The 14,524-nt window shown below is 44.2% G+C and overlaps 1 protein-coding gene across 1 annotated transcript in view; it reads right to left on the reverse strand.

Annotated features, from left to right (window-relative positions):
* The window catches only part of LOC110528438 (protein bassoon), a 172,285-nt gene that overhangs the window by 145,698 nt on the left and 12,063 nt on the right, over positions 1 to 14,524 (reverse strand). The window contains exon 2 of the mRNA XM_021610503.3: positions 4,146 to 4,527. Coding sequence (XP_021466178.3) covers positions 4,146 to 4,527 — 382 coding nt within the window. The remainder of the gene's footprint in view (positions 1 to 4,145; positions 4,528 to 14,524) is intronic.

The raw sequence follows: 14,524 nt of genomic DNA on the forward strand, positions 1-14,524 counted from the left end.
TCTCAATCAGGGACAGCTGTTTATCGTTGTCTCCGATTGGGAATCATACTTAGGTAGCCATTTTTCTCTCCTTTCAGTGTGGGTAGTTAACTTTGTTAGTGGCACTTAGCCCTGTAAGCTTCACGGTTGTTTTTCGTTTATTGTTTTGTTGGCAACATTTTAAATAAAAAGACAAATGTACACTCACCACGCTGCACTTTGGTCCTCTTCTTTCGACGGCCGTGACAGTGGCGGAGATCTGTGTGGGCTATACTCGGCCTTGTCTCAGGATGGTAAGTTGGTGGTTGAAGATATCCCTCTAGTGGTGTGGGGACTGTGCTTTGGCAAAGTGGGTGGGGTTATATCCTGCCTGTTTGGCCATGTCCGGGGGTATCATCGGATGGGGCCACAGTGTCTCCTGGCCCCTCCTGTCTCAGCCTCCAGTATTTATGCTGCAGTAGTTTCTGTGTTGCGGGGCTAGGGTCAGTCTGTTATATCTGGAGTGCTTCTAAACCTGCATTGCTTGCTGTTTGGGGTTTTAGGCTGGGTTTCTGTATCCGGTGTCCTGTGAGAATTTAAGTATGCTCTCTCTAATTCTCTCTTTCTTTCTATCTCTCTCTCAGAGGACCTGAGCCCTAGGACCATGCCTCAGGACTACCTGGCATGATGACTCCTTGTTGTCCCCAGTCCACCTGGCTGTGCTGCTGCTCCAGTCTCAACTGTTTTGTCTGTGGCTATGGAACCCTGACCTGTTCACTGAGATTATTATTATTTGACCATGCTGGTCATTTATGAACATTTGAACATCTTGGCCATGTTCTGTTATAATTGCCACCCGGCACAGCCAGAAGAAGAATGGCCACCTCTCATAGCCTGGTTCCTCTTTAGGTTTCTTCCTAGGTTTTTGCCTTTCGAGGGAGTTTTTCCGAGCCACTGTGATTCTACACCTGCATTGCTTGCTGTTTGGTGTTTTAGGCTGGGTTTCTGTACAGCACTTTGATATATCAGCTGTAAGAAGGACTACATTTGATTACATTTTTAAATGTTTTATTTTATATATTTGAGGGATACAACCTTACAAGCTCTGCAGATTTTGCTGCAAAAAGACAGGCATTAGATTATTATTTTGGTACTGTCCATATGTACAATTGAAGTCGGAAGTTTAAAACCCATTTTTTCAACCACTACACACATATCTTGTTAAAACCTCTTGGTGTTAGGGGGAAGTATTTTCATTTTTGGAAAAAAAACATTCCCGTTGTAAACGGGATATTTTGTCAGGAAAAGATGCTAGAATATGCATATAATTGACAGCTTTGGATAGAAAACACTCTAATGTTTCCAAAACTGTAAAGATATTGTCTGTGAGTATAACAGAATTGATGTTGCAGGCGAAAGCCTGAGTAAAAATCCAATCCGGAAGTGCCCCAGGTTTTGAAAGCACTGCGTTCCAATGACTCCCTATTCAGCTGTGAATGTACCATCAAAGAGCTTACACTTTCTACGTATTCCCAAAGGTGTCTACAGCATTGTGACGTAGTTTTACGCATTTCTGTTGAAGAATAGCCGTGGGCGGCCACATTGCGTAAGTGGTCACATGGTGGCTCCGAGAGAGATTCTTGCGTAAAATACAGAGGTAGCCATTACTCCAATCGGTCCTAGTGAAAAACGAATTGTCCCGACGGATATATTATCGAATAGATATTAGAAAAAACACCTTGAGGATGGATTCTAAACAACGTTTGCCATGTTTCTGTTGATATTATGGAGCTAATTTTGAATATTTTTCGGCGTTGTGGTGACCGCAATTTCCGGGCGATTTCTCAGCCAAACGTGAAGAACAAACGGAGCTATTTCGCCTACAAAAATAATATTTTGGGAAAAAATTTACTTTGGCTGTCTACCTGGGAGTCTCGTGAGTGAAAACATCCGAAGTTCATCAAAGGTAAATGATTCAATTTGATTGCTTTTCTGATTTCCGTGACAAGGTTGCCTGCAGCTAGCAAGGCATAATGCTATGCTAGGCTATGATAAACTTACACTAATGCTTGTCTAGCGTTGGCTGTAAAGCATATTTTGAAAATCTGAGATGACAGGGTGATTAACAAAAGGCTAAGCTGTGTTCCAATATATTTCACTTGTAAATTTTCATGAATAGGAATATTTGCTTGGAAGATTTATGTCCGTTGCATTATGCTAATTAGTGTCAGATGATGACAACGGTCCCATTCATGGGATGGAGTGTCACTACAGGTTAACAAACTATAGTTTTGGCAAGTCGGTTAGGACATCTACTTTGTGTATGACAACACGTCATTTTTCCAACAATTGTTTACAGACAGATTATTTCACTGTATCACAATTCCAGTGGGTCAGAAGTTTACATACACTAAGTTGACTGTGACTTTAAACAGTTTGGAAAAATCCAGAAAATTATGTCATGGCTTTAGAAGCTTCTGATATGCTAATTGACATAATTTGAGTCAATTGGAGGTGTACCTGTGGATGTATTTCAAGGCCTACCTTCAAAGTCAGTGCCTCTTTGCTTGACATCATGGGAAAATCTCAGAAAAGTCTGGTTCATCCTTGGGAGCAATCTTCAAAAGCCTGAAGGTACCACGTTCATCTGTACAAAAAATAATAAACACCATGGGACCACGCAGTGCAAATCAATCCCAGAACAACAGTAAAGGACCTTGTGAAGATGCTGGAGGAAACGGGTACAAAAGTATCTATATCCACAGTAAAGTATATCCACGGGTCCTATATCGACATAACCTGAAAGGCCGCTCAGCAAGGAGGAAGCCACTGCTTCAAAACCGCCATAAAAAAGCCAGACTACGGTTTGCAATTGCACATTGGGACAAAGATCGTACTTTTTGAAGAAATGTCCTCTGGTCTGATGAAACCAAAATAGTACTGTTTGGCCATAATGACCATCATTATGTTTGGAGAAAAAAAGGGGGACGCTTGCAAGCCGAAGAACACCATCCCAACCGTGAAACACGAGGTGGCAGCATCATGTTGTGGGGGTGCTTTGCTGCAGGAGGGACTGGTGAACTTCACAGGATAGATGGCATCATGAGGTAGGAAAATTATGTGGATATATTGAAGCAACATCTCAAGACATCCGTCAGGAAGTTAAAGCTTGGTCGCAAATGGGTCTTCCAAATGGACAAAAACCCCAAGCATACTTCCAAAGTTGTGGCAAAATGGCTTAAGGACAACAATGTCAAGTTATTGGAGTGGCCATTACAAAGCCCTGACCTCAATCCTATAGAAAATGTGTGAGCAGAACTGAAAAAGCGTGTGCGAGCAAGGGGACCTACAAACCTGACTCAGTTACACTCAATTAGTGTTTGGTAGTAGCTGGTGTGTGTAAACTTCTGACCCACTGGGAATGTGATGAAAGAAATACAAGTTTAAATCATTCTCTCTACTATTATTCTGACATTTTACATTCTTAAAATAAAGTGGTGATCCTAACTGACCTAAGACAGGGAATTTTTACTATGATTAAATGTCAGGAATTGTGAAAAACTGAGTAACACATATACAGTTGAAGTCGGAAGTTCACATAAACCTTAGCCAAATACATATAAACTCAGTTTTCATGAAAAATTCACAGCGGGGACTGTGAAAAGACACACACACACAAGCACACACACACGCACACACACACACTCACACACACATGCACACACACACACACATGGATTTTGTGTTGTAGATATGTGGTAGTAGAGTAGTGGCATGAGGGCACACACTTAATGTGTTGTAAAATGTGTTGTGAAATGTATTGTAGTGTTTATAAAAGGTTATAACTGCCTTCATTTTGCTGGACCCCAGGAAGAGTAGCTAATGGGGATCCATAACAAATACAAATACAAACCACATTCTATGACCCTGACCACATTGTATAAACCTGACCACATTGTATAAACCTAACCACATTCTCTATTCCTGATGTCCTAACCAGTTCAAACGTATCATACAATATTAAATATACTGACATACATACAGTGGCCATATTAGGACAGCCTTTGTGTCAGTGGGAGCTGATTCAGTCTCAGAAAGAAAACTGAGGATGTCCTAATATGGACACTGTATAAACAAACAAACTCATCAGTAGGCACAGTAGCACATGATCCACTGTTTGTTCCTACCTCGGTGAGGTGCGGGTTGGGGTTGAAGCCACACTGGTTGCACACCATGGATCGGCACTGGGTGCAGGTGCTGCAGTTTGGCTGGTTGTCCTCCGTGGTGCCTGTCAGGTCAGCTGTCTTACAGACGGGGCACAGCTTGCTGCTGGGCATGGGGGCAATCTGGGGCACAGAGTAGGGGGAGGTGGGGGTGATGGCGGGGGACACCGACGGGGAACGTCCCATCCTGCTACTACCCACATCCACCTGGAGGTTCTTACGGGCGGCGTGGCCCTGGCCCTGCTGCTCCCCCTGGGATGCCAGGCGGTCCCCTGTACCAGGCCCAGTCTGGACCCCCGCCTTGGGGCTGGACCCAGGGTCTGGCTGGGGGGGTCTTCCAGAGATGCTGTGGATGACAGATATGTGGTAGACTCTTGTGAGAGGATGTTGTGTTACATCTCAGAACAGCATGGCTTTAAGGCCGGGGCTTTGAAGCAGAGCTTTACAAATAGGACAATACACTTTCAAATCAAAGTTTTGTCAGATGTTTTCGGACCTCTAAAGTAGTCTAATTTCAAAATGAAACCACATCGCACGACATTGATTGTGTAGATGCAACTATACTGCCCTACAGAGCAAAAAGGCAGTAACTGCTCATTTGGTCGACAATTAGTTAATGTCATTTTTGCTACATTAAATACATGCTTAGTCAAGTGGACATGTATCCTGCCTCTATTGTATTGTGTTTTGGAGAAGATGGGGGGTCATGTTTAGCAGTAACTGCATAACGCTACTGTGAAACCAAGGTAAATAAAAGCCATATTTATCAGTTCCATGCTATGAGCAGTTACTGCCTTTTTGCTAGGTAGAGCAGTATATGCCTCAAGCACAAATACACAACCATGTATGGCGATGAATCTTGAATGAAAGGGTTTACAAGTGGGACATTTGCTTTGCCCAATGCCAATATGGGTACATGAAAAAAGAAGAGTGGGTGAGTTGGAAAAATAAACAGTTTTATCTTGATGAGATAAGGATAGAACAGGATTTTCAAAGAGCTGAGAATTTTTCTTCCTTTCTGTTTCACTTCTTCTTCCTCCTCACCCACGCTTTCAGCCTTCTGACCCCTGGCAGTGAAAAAGACATAGGATGTGTCTCAAATGGCACCCTATTCCCTATATAGTGCACTGCTTTTGACCAGGGCCCGATATAGGGAATAAGGTTATATTTGACACAGACAGTTTCCTCACAGTAAAGTTACTCTGGAGGAGGCAGTAGGCAACTAAAGAAACACTCACCCTCTCAATCATACACACACGTACACGCGCCTTTCTAACCCCGCTGTCCGCTGAAGAGCTGAGCTGAGCATGCATACCTGTAGTGGTCTATGTTCAGTTCATATGGTATAGACATGGTAGTGGTCTGTGTTCAGTTCATAGGCCTTCTGGGCCATATACAGCGTTCCTCACTAAGTTCCCTGAATTCCTATCGGACCTTGTAGTGATAGCAGATAATTTTCACATTTTTGGTGATTTTAATATTCACATGGAAAAGTCCACAGACCCCCTCCAAAAGGCTTTCGGAGCCATCATCGACTCAGTGGGTTTTGTCCAACATGTCTCTGGACCTACTCACTGTCACAGTCATACTCTGGACCTAGTTTTGTCCCATGGAATAAATGTTGTGGATCTTAATGTTTTTCCTCATAATCCTGGACTATTGGACCACCATTTTATTACGTTTGCAATCGCAACAAATAATCTGCTCAGACCCCAAACAAGAAGCATCAAAGTCGTGCTATAAATTCTCAGACAACCCAAAGATTCCATGATGCCCTTCCAGACTCCCTCTGCCTACCCAAGGACGTCAGAGGACAAAAATCAGTTAACCACCTAACTGAGGAACTCAATTTAACCTTGCGCAATACCCTAGATGCTGTTGCACCCCTAAAAACTAAAAACATTTGTCATAAGAAACTAGCTCCCTGGTATACAGAAAATACTCGACCTCTGAAGCAAGCTTCCAGACAAAATGGAACGGAAATGGCACCACACCAAACTGGAAGTCTTCCGACTAGCTTGGAAAGACAGTACCGTGCAGTATCGAAGAGCCCTCACTGCTGCTTGATCATCCTATTTTTCCAACTTAATTGAGGAAAATAAAAACAATCCTAAATGTATTTTTGATACTGTCGCAAAGCTAACTAAAAAGCAGCATTCCCCAAGAGAGGATGGCTTTCACTTCAGCAGTAATAAATTCATGAACTTCTTTGAGGAAAAGTTCATGATTAGTAGAAAGCAAATTACTCTTAAATTACTCTCAAATTACTCAAGCAAAAAACTCCTCTTTACATCTGCGTATTCCTTCAAAGCTCAGTTGTCCTGAGTCTGCACAACTCTGCCAGGACCTAGGATCAAGAGAGACACTCAAGTGTTTTAGTACTATATCTCTTGACACAATGATGAAAATAATCATGGCCTCTAAACCTTCAAGCTGCATACTGGACCCTATTCCAACTAAACTACTGAAAGAGCTGCTTCCTGTGCTTGGCCCTCCTATGTTGAACATAATAAACGTCTCTCTATCCACCGGATGTGTACCAAACTCACTAAAAGTGGCAGTAATAAAGCCTCTCTTGAAAAAGCTAAACCTTGACCCAGAAAATATAAAAAACTATCGGCCTATATCGAATCTTCCATTCCTCTCAATATTTTTAGAAAAAGCTGTTGCGCAGCAACTCACTGCCTTCCTGAAGACAAGCAATGTGTACGAAATGCTTCAGTCTGGTTTTAGACCCCAGTGTGGCACTGAGACTGTACTTGTGAAGGTGGTAAATGACCTTTTAATGGCGTCAGACCGAGGCTCTGCATCTGTCATCGTGCTCCTACACCTTAGTGCTGCTTTTGATACCATCGATCAACACATTCTTTTGGAGAGATTGGAAACCCAAATTGGTCTACACGGACAAGTTCTGGGCTGGTTTAGATCTTATCTGTCGGAAAGATATCAGTTTGTCTCTGTGAATGGGTTGTCCTCTGACAAATCAACTGTAAATTTCAGTGTTCCTCAAGTTTCCGTTTTAGGACCACTATTGTTTTCACTATATATTTTACCTCTTGGGGATGTGATTCGAAAACATAATGTTAACTTTCACTGCTATGCGGAAGACACACAGCTGTACATTTCAATGAAACATGATGAAGCCCCAAAATTTCCCTCGCTAGAAGCCTGTTTTTCAGACATAAGGTAAGTGGGTGGCTAAAAACTTTCTACTTTTAAACTCAAACAGAGATGCTTGTTCCAGGTCCCAAGAAACAAAGATATCTTCTGTTGAATCTGACAATTAATCTTGATGGTTGTACAGTTGTCTCAAATAAAACTGTGAAGGCCCTTGGCGTTACTCTAGATCCTGATCTCTCTTTTGACAAACATATCAAGACTGTTTCAAGGACAGCTTTTTACCATCTACATAACATTGCAAAAATCTGAAACTTTCTGTCCAAAAATAATGCAGAAAAATTAATCCATGCTTTTGTTACTTCTAGGTTAGACTACTGCAATGCTCTACTTTCCGGCTACCCGGATAAAGCACTAACTAAACTTCAGTTAGTGCTAAATACAGCTGCTAGAATCCTGACTAGAACCAAAAAATGTAATCATATTACTCCAGTGCTAGCCTCCCTACACTGGCTTCCTGTTAAAGCAAGGGCTGATTTCAAGGTTTTACTGCTAACCTACAAAGCATTACATGGGCTTGCTCCTACCTATCTTTCCGATTTGGTCCTGCCGTACATACCTACATGTATGCTAGGGTCACAAGACGCAGGCCTCCTAATTGTCCGTAGAATTTCTAAGCAAACAGCTGGAGGCAGGGCTTTCTCCTATAGAGCTCCATTTTTATGGAATGGTCTGCCTACCCATGTGAGAGAAGCAGACTCAGTCTCAACCTTTAAGTCTTTACTTTAAGACTCATCTCTTCAGTGGGTCATGTGATTGAGTGTAGTCTGGCCCAGGAGTGTGAAGGTGAACGGAAAGGCTCTGAAGCAACGAACCGCCCTTGCTGTCTCTGCCTGGCCGGTTCCCCTCTCTCCACTGGGATTCTCTGCCTCTAACCCTATTACAGGGGCTGAGTCACTGGCTTACTGGTGCTCTTGCATGCCGTCCCTAGGAGGGGTGCGTCACTTGAGTGGGTTGAGTCACTGACGTGATCTTCCTGTCTGGGTTGGCGCCCCCCCTTGGGTTGTGCCGTGGCGGAGATCTGTGTGGGCTATACTCGGCCTTGTCTCAGGAAGGTAAGTTGGTGGTTGAAGATATCCCTCTAGTGGTGTGGGGGCTGTGCTTTGGCAAAGTGGGTGGGGTTATATCCTTCCTGTTTGGCCCTGTCCAGGGGTATCATCGGATGGGGCCACAGTGTCTCCTGACCCCTCCTGTCTCAGCCTCCAGTATTTATGCTGCAGTAGTTTGTGTAAGGGGGCTAGGTTCAGTCTGTTATATCTGGAGTACTTCTCCTGTCTTATCCGGTGTCCTGTGTGAATTTAAGTATGCTCTCTCTAATTCCCTCTTTCTTTCTCTTTCTATCTCTCGGAGGACCTGAGCCCTAGGACCATGTCTCAGGACTACCTGGCATGATGACTCCTTGCTGTCCCCAGGCCACCTGGCCGTGCTACTGCTCCAGTTTCAACTGTTCTGCCTGCGGCTATGGAACCCTGACCTGTTCACCGGACGTGCTACCTGTCCCAGTCCTGCTGTTTTCAACTCTCTAGAGACAGCAGGAGCGGTAGAGATACTCTTCATGATCGGCTATGAAAGGCCAACTGACATTTACTCCTGAGGTGCTGACTTGCTGCACCCTCGACAACTACTGTGATTATTATTATTTGACCATGCTGGTCATTTATGAACATTTGAACATCTTGGCCATGTTCTGTTATAATCTCCACCCTGCACAGCCAGAAGAGGACTGGCCACCCCTCATAGCCTGGTTCCTTTCTAGGTTTCTTCCTAGGTTTTGGCCTTCTATGGAGTTTTTCCTAGCCACCGCGCTTCTATACCTGCATTGCTTGCTGTTAGGGGTTTTAGGCTGGGTTTCTGTACAGCACTTTGAGATATCAGCTGATGTAAGAAAGGCTATATAAATACATTTGATTTGATATGGAATAGATATGGTAGTGGTCTGTGGTCAGTTCATATGGAATAGACATGGTAGTGGTCTGTGTTCAGTTCATATGGAATAGACATGGTAGTGGTCTGTGTTCAGTTCATATGGTAGTGTCTGCCGCTTATGCAAGGTTTAGGATGCAAACTGGTGAGGGCCCAAAAAGGTGACACTTCTTTTAATGTTGCACTGAAACATGCAAAACATCCCTGCTAGGAGGAAATGCAGGTTTTTAACTAATTAAACAACAAAGAATATGATCTACATGATCAATCTCTGTGTGTAAAATAAAAAGTGATTCATGTGAACCTAACTCACAGCTAGAAAATGTAAAGAAAGCCATCCAATGTTATTTGTTGCCTAGACTTTACTGCAAATGACACTCAAGTCCAGAGAAAAAAACAATACATTAATATTGCAGTTAGCCATTACAGACTTTATAATAGAACACTTGTGATCACACACATCTGAATACTGCACTTGGGGAAAAAAACATCTTAAAGTAGAAACAGAATGAAACAAACAGGCATTCTATTTTTGCTCTATTATAGTGGCCACTATAGTAGACATCGATCAAGTGCACAAGGCTACATGAGTGCAAAAATAACATTCACTGAGTAAAAAATGCAATAATCCCCCCTCCCTCCCTCCCTCCCTCCCTCCCTCACACACACACACACATACACACACACACACACACACACACACACACACACACACACACACACACACACACACACACACACACACACACACACACACACACACGTGTTACTGTCAAGTTCAACACAAGAAAAACAATATCTTTGGGCTACAGTGCAGGTTATTACATTGTACACTTCCTGCCTGTTGACAATATGCCAGCAGCAGAGCATGAGACCCTTTGCTGGCATAATTGATCTCTCAGGCAGAGTACACCTGGCAAACCCCTTTGATCCACTGTATTGGAAAAGTGAGAAAGAGGGAAAGTGTGTGGTGTTCCTTTCACCTCTATAGTGGCATCCAGCTTAGAAACAGAATAAACTCAAATAATTCTGTATTTATTTCAGATGTATCTGTTATATTTTAAGCAATAAGGCACCTTGGTGGTTTGTGGTATATGGCCAATATACCATGGCTAAGGGCTGTATCCAGGCACTCCGCATTGTGTCATGCGTAAGAACAGCCCTAAGACGTGGTATATTGTCCATATACCATAAACCCCTGAGGTGCCGTATAGCTTAAATATAACACAGATACATGCGCATGTGAGGTTTCAAATAATAATGTTAATACTACTAGCTTGCTCTCTCCCTGCTTCTCCTGAACATGTTTATCTGATAGAGCTAGTTGTTATTGTTCTTACTTGCTCTTCCAAAGCAGGCTTTTCTCCTCCTCGCTAGTCTTCAGATGCTTGACTACATGATCAGCATGTTGTGGCTGTAATATGGACATTGCATTAGAACAAATAGATATACTCTTAGAAAAAATTACTCCAAAAGGGTTCTTCAGCTGTCCCCATAGTATAACCCTTTTTGGTACCAGGTAGAACCCTTTTGGGTTCCATGTAGAACCCTTTCCACAGAGGGTTCTACATGGAAACCCAAAAGGAACCCAAAATGGTTCTACTTGGAACCAAAAGGGTTACCAACAAGGGTTATTCAAAAGGGTTCTTCCTATGGGGACAGCTGAATAACTTTATAAGTTCTAGAAAGCACCCCCCCCCCCCCCCCCCCAACGTACCTTATTGCTATTAAAACTGGTTACCAACGTAATAAAAACAGTCAACAAGTAATATTGACTCATACCTGTGGTATACGGTCTGATATGCCATGGCTTGCTATCTGTCTCATGCTGTACCGATCATCAACATGAACGAGACTGAATTCTGTTGAATTGTCAACTGGTCTAAATTCTTGTTAGGAAGATGTTGCTGTTCAGAATGACATGTTTATGACTGTTGATGTTCACAGGAATTTCCAAATGCTATGTTGAACGAGCACCACGGATGAAGGATGGGGAGGAGCCCAGACAGCTTCTTTCTACCAAACATACATGAACAACTGCTACATCTGAAATAAATACAGAATTATTTTAGTTTATTCTGTTTCTGTTTTTTTTATGCTGGATGTGAGTAATTTAGCAGGTCTATAGTATAATGTATTGTTTTGAAACGCTCATTAAATATGTATTCAGTCAAAACTCACTTACTATTTTACGTTTGCTAAAGTAAAGGATGTTTTGTACTGTTACTTTTTACATGCTGAAACAGTCTCATTCGTTTTGAGCTAGACTATGATCGAGGAAACGTCTACTGTAAATGTCTACTACAAAAAAACTTTAAAAAGTTGATGAATGAAATTAGCACCGTTTCTAATAGATTGTTGCTACTGTCTGGTGAGGAAGTGGGCAATATGGAATACATTGGAGGAGAAAGGGATAATTAATTAGAAATCAGAACTTGGACAATGTCAGGGAATAAGTAGGATAAATGTACATCCTATCAATGGCAAAAGAAACGGTGCAGATGTAGCCTTAAGATAACATTAGATATGTTGAACATCTTGGCCATGTTCTGTTATAATCTCCACCCAGCACAGCCAGAAGAGGACTGACCACCCCTCATAGCCTGGTTCCTCTCTAGGTTTCTTCCTAGGTTTTTGCCTTTCTAGGGATTTTTCCTAGCCACCGTGCTTCTACACCTGCATTGCTTGCTGTTTGGGGTTTTAGGCTGGGTTTCTGTACAGCACTTGGAGATATCAGCTGATGTAAGAAGGGCTATATAAATACATTTGATATGTGCATGTTATTTACTGTACAGACGGCTAGCCAGCTCTTTTCAAAACATTGGATTACCAACTCAACGTCTCAGTTTGCACCACATTTTGACATGGAGGAAATATACTACCAAACATACAATGTTGATCCCAGACATTTTCCATATGCACAAGAAGCTTATTTATCTCAAATGTTGTGCAGCCTGGTCCTTCCTCCGCTGCCTCCATAACAGTTAATAAATTCCTTTTAAGAAAACATTTTAATTCAGCCTTTGTGGTTTGGAAAGTATAGTGACCATTATTGCTTTCATTTATTCATCAAACAAATGGGTTTTTTGAAAAGTAGGTACTTTTCACAAGACAATCCCATCTGGTGGATGGAAAGAGTAATTATTTATATATATATACAGTTGAAGTCGGAAGTTTACATACACCTTAGCCAAATTGTTACGACTTCCGCCGAAGTTGGCTCCCCTGCCTGTTCGGGCGGTGCTCGGCGGTCGTCGTCGCCGTCCTACTAGCCGCTACCGATCCCTTTTTCATTTGTCTGTTGGTTTTGTCTTATTAGTTTCACCTGTGTGTATTTTGGTTTAATTAGCTTCCCTATATGTAGTAGTTTGACCCGCCCTTGTTTTGTGCGGGATTGTCTTTATGTTACGTGTGTGCATGTTAGGTCATGGTGTATTTTATTTTCTTTACTTGACACCCTGTGGTTTTTGGCTTGTCTTGTATTAGTGTCCTGCGCCCTGTATTGTGTTGGGCTTATTATTTTGTAAAGCACTTTACTCAGTTACTCTCTCTCTCTCTGCGTCTGATTCCTGCACCCACCTAGTCCCGCGTGACAGAATCCCGCACAACTGATGGAATCAGTAGGAGCAGCCGCATCTCCTCTCCCATCGGTGGAGGATAGGGTCCTCCGTCATACCAGCGTTCTCCATAGGATTGGTTCGGCCATGGACGAAATGATGGAGAAGATGGATCGATGGGAGAGGAGTGGCCTTCCCACCTCATCTCCAGCACCCCCTCCTCCAGCACATCCTGTTCCTGCTACCGCATCTGGCTCCGGGCTCTTCGGGCTGACGCTCACACGGGAGTATGAGGGAACGGCGGAGGGGTTTCCTTCTACAACTGGAACTGTACCTGGCTACCTTGCGTCCTACTCCCGCGTGAGCACCCTCGTCTCCTGTTTGACTGGGCGAGCTCTCGAGTGGGCCAAGGCAGTGTGGAATGGTCCGGACTCGGCGAGGGATCATTACCCCGAGTTCACCCGCCGATTCCGAGCTGTGTTCGATCACCCACCAGAGGGTCGGGCGGCGGGTGAACGGCTGTTCCACCTGCGACAGGAGACGAGGAGCGCGCAGGACTTTGCCCTGGAGTTCCGGACCTTGGCCACAGGAACAGGGTGGAACGACAGGGCCCTGATAGATAATTTCCGATGCAGTCTCAGGGAGGACGTCCGCAGGGAGCTAGCGTGTCGGGACACCACCCTCACGCTGGATGAACTCATTGACATGGCTATCCGTCTCGACAACCTGCTGGCTGCCCGCGGGCGTTCGGATCAGGTCCTGTCGTTTCCACTTCCCAGCCCTCCTGCCCCTATCCCTATGGAGTTAGGAGGGGCGGCTTCGAGGGGGACCGGAGGAGGAGTGTCCTCTTGCACCAGTTGTGGTCGGCGAGGACACACGCCGACCACAACTGTTTTTTTCCCTCTCTATAGCATGCGGCGCTAGCCGATTCAGGCGCAGCTGGGAATTTCATGGATCGGGGCTCGCGTTAAGGCTAGGGATTCCCCTTGTGGTGTTAGACCTACCTTTCCCCGTGCACTCCTTAGATAGCCAACCATTAAAGTCAGGAGTAGTTAGGGAGGCCACGGTGCCGCTGGACATGGTAACGCAGGGGAGTCATAAGGAGCCGATTAGTCTGTTCCTTATCGATTCACCTGCGTTTCCAGTGGTGTTGGGAATTCCCTGGCTAGCTCAGCACAACCCGGTGATTTCCTGGCGACGGGGGGCTCTTAAGGGGTGGTCAGGAGTGTTCAGGCAGGTGTATAGGAGTTGCCGTTGGTGCGACTACGGTGGAGAGTCCAGACCAGGTTTCCACCGTGCGCATTCCCTCTGAATATGCCGATTTGGCTATCGCCTTCAGTAAAAAGAGGGTGACACAATTACCACCCCATCGTCAAGGGGACTGCCTGATAAACCTCCTGGAGAACGCTGCACTTCCTAGGAGTCACGTGTATCCATTGTCCCAGGAGGAGACAGTAGCAATGGAAACATATGTTGCTGAATCGCTGGGACAGGGGTACATTCGGCCCTCCGCATCACCCGTCTCCTCAAGCTTCTTTTTTTGTGAAGAAGAAGGATGGAGGTCTGCGTCCGTGCATTGATTATCGAGGTCTAAATTCCATCACTGTGGGGTTTAGTTACCCACTACCTCTCATCGCTACGGCGGTGGAGTCATTTCACAGGGCGCGATTCTTCAGAAAACTGGAC

Source organism: Oncorhynchus mykiss, chromosome 7, assembly GCF_057628025.1.
Source record: "Oncorhynchus mykiss isolate SJ-2025 chromosome 7, ASM5762802v1, whole genome shotgun sequence".
Taxonomy (NCBI): domain Eukaryota; kingdom Metazoa; phylum Chordata; class Actinopteri; order Salmoniformes; family Salmonidae; genus Oncorhynchus; species Oncorhynchus mykiss.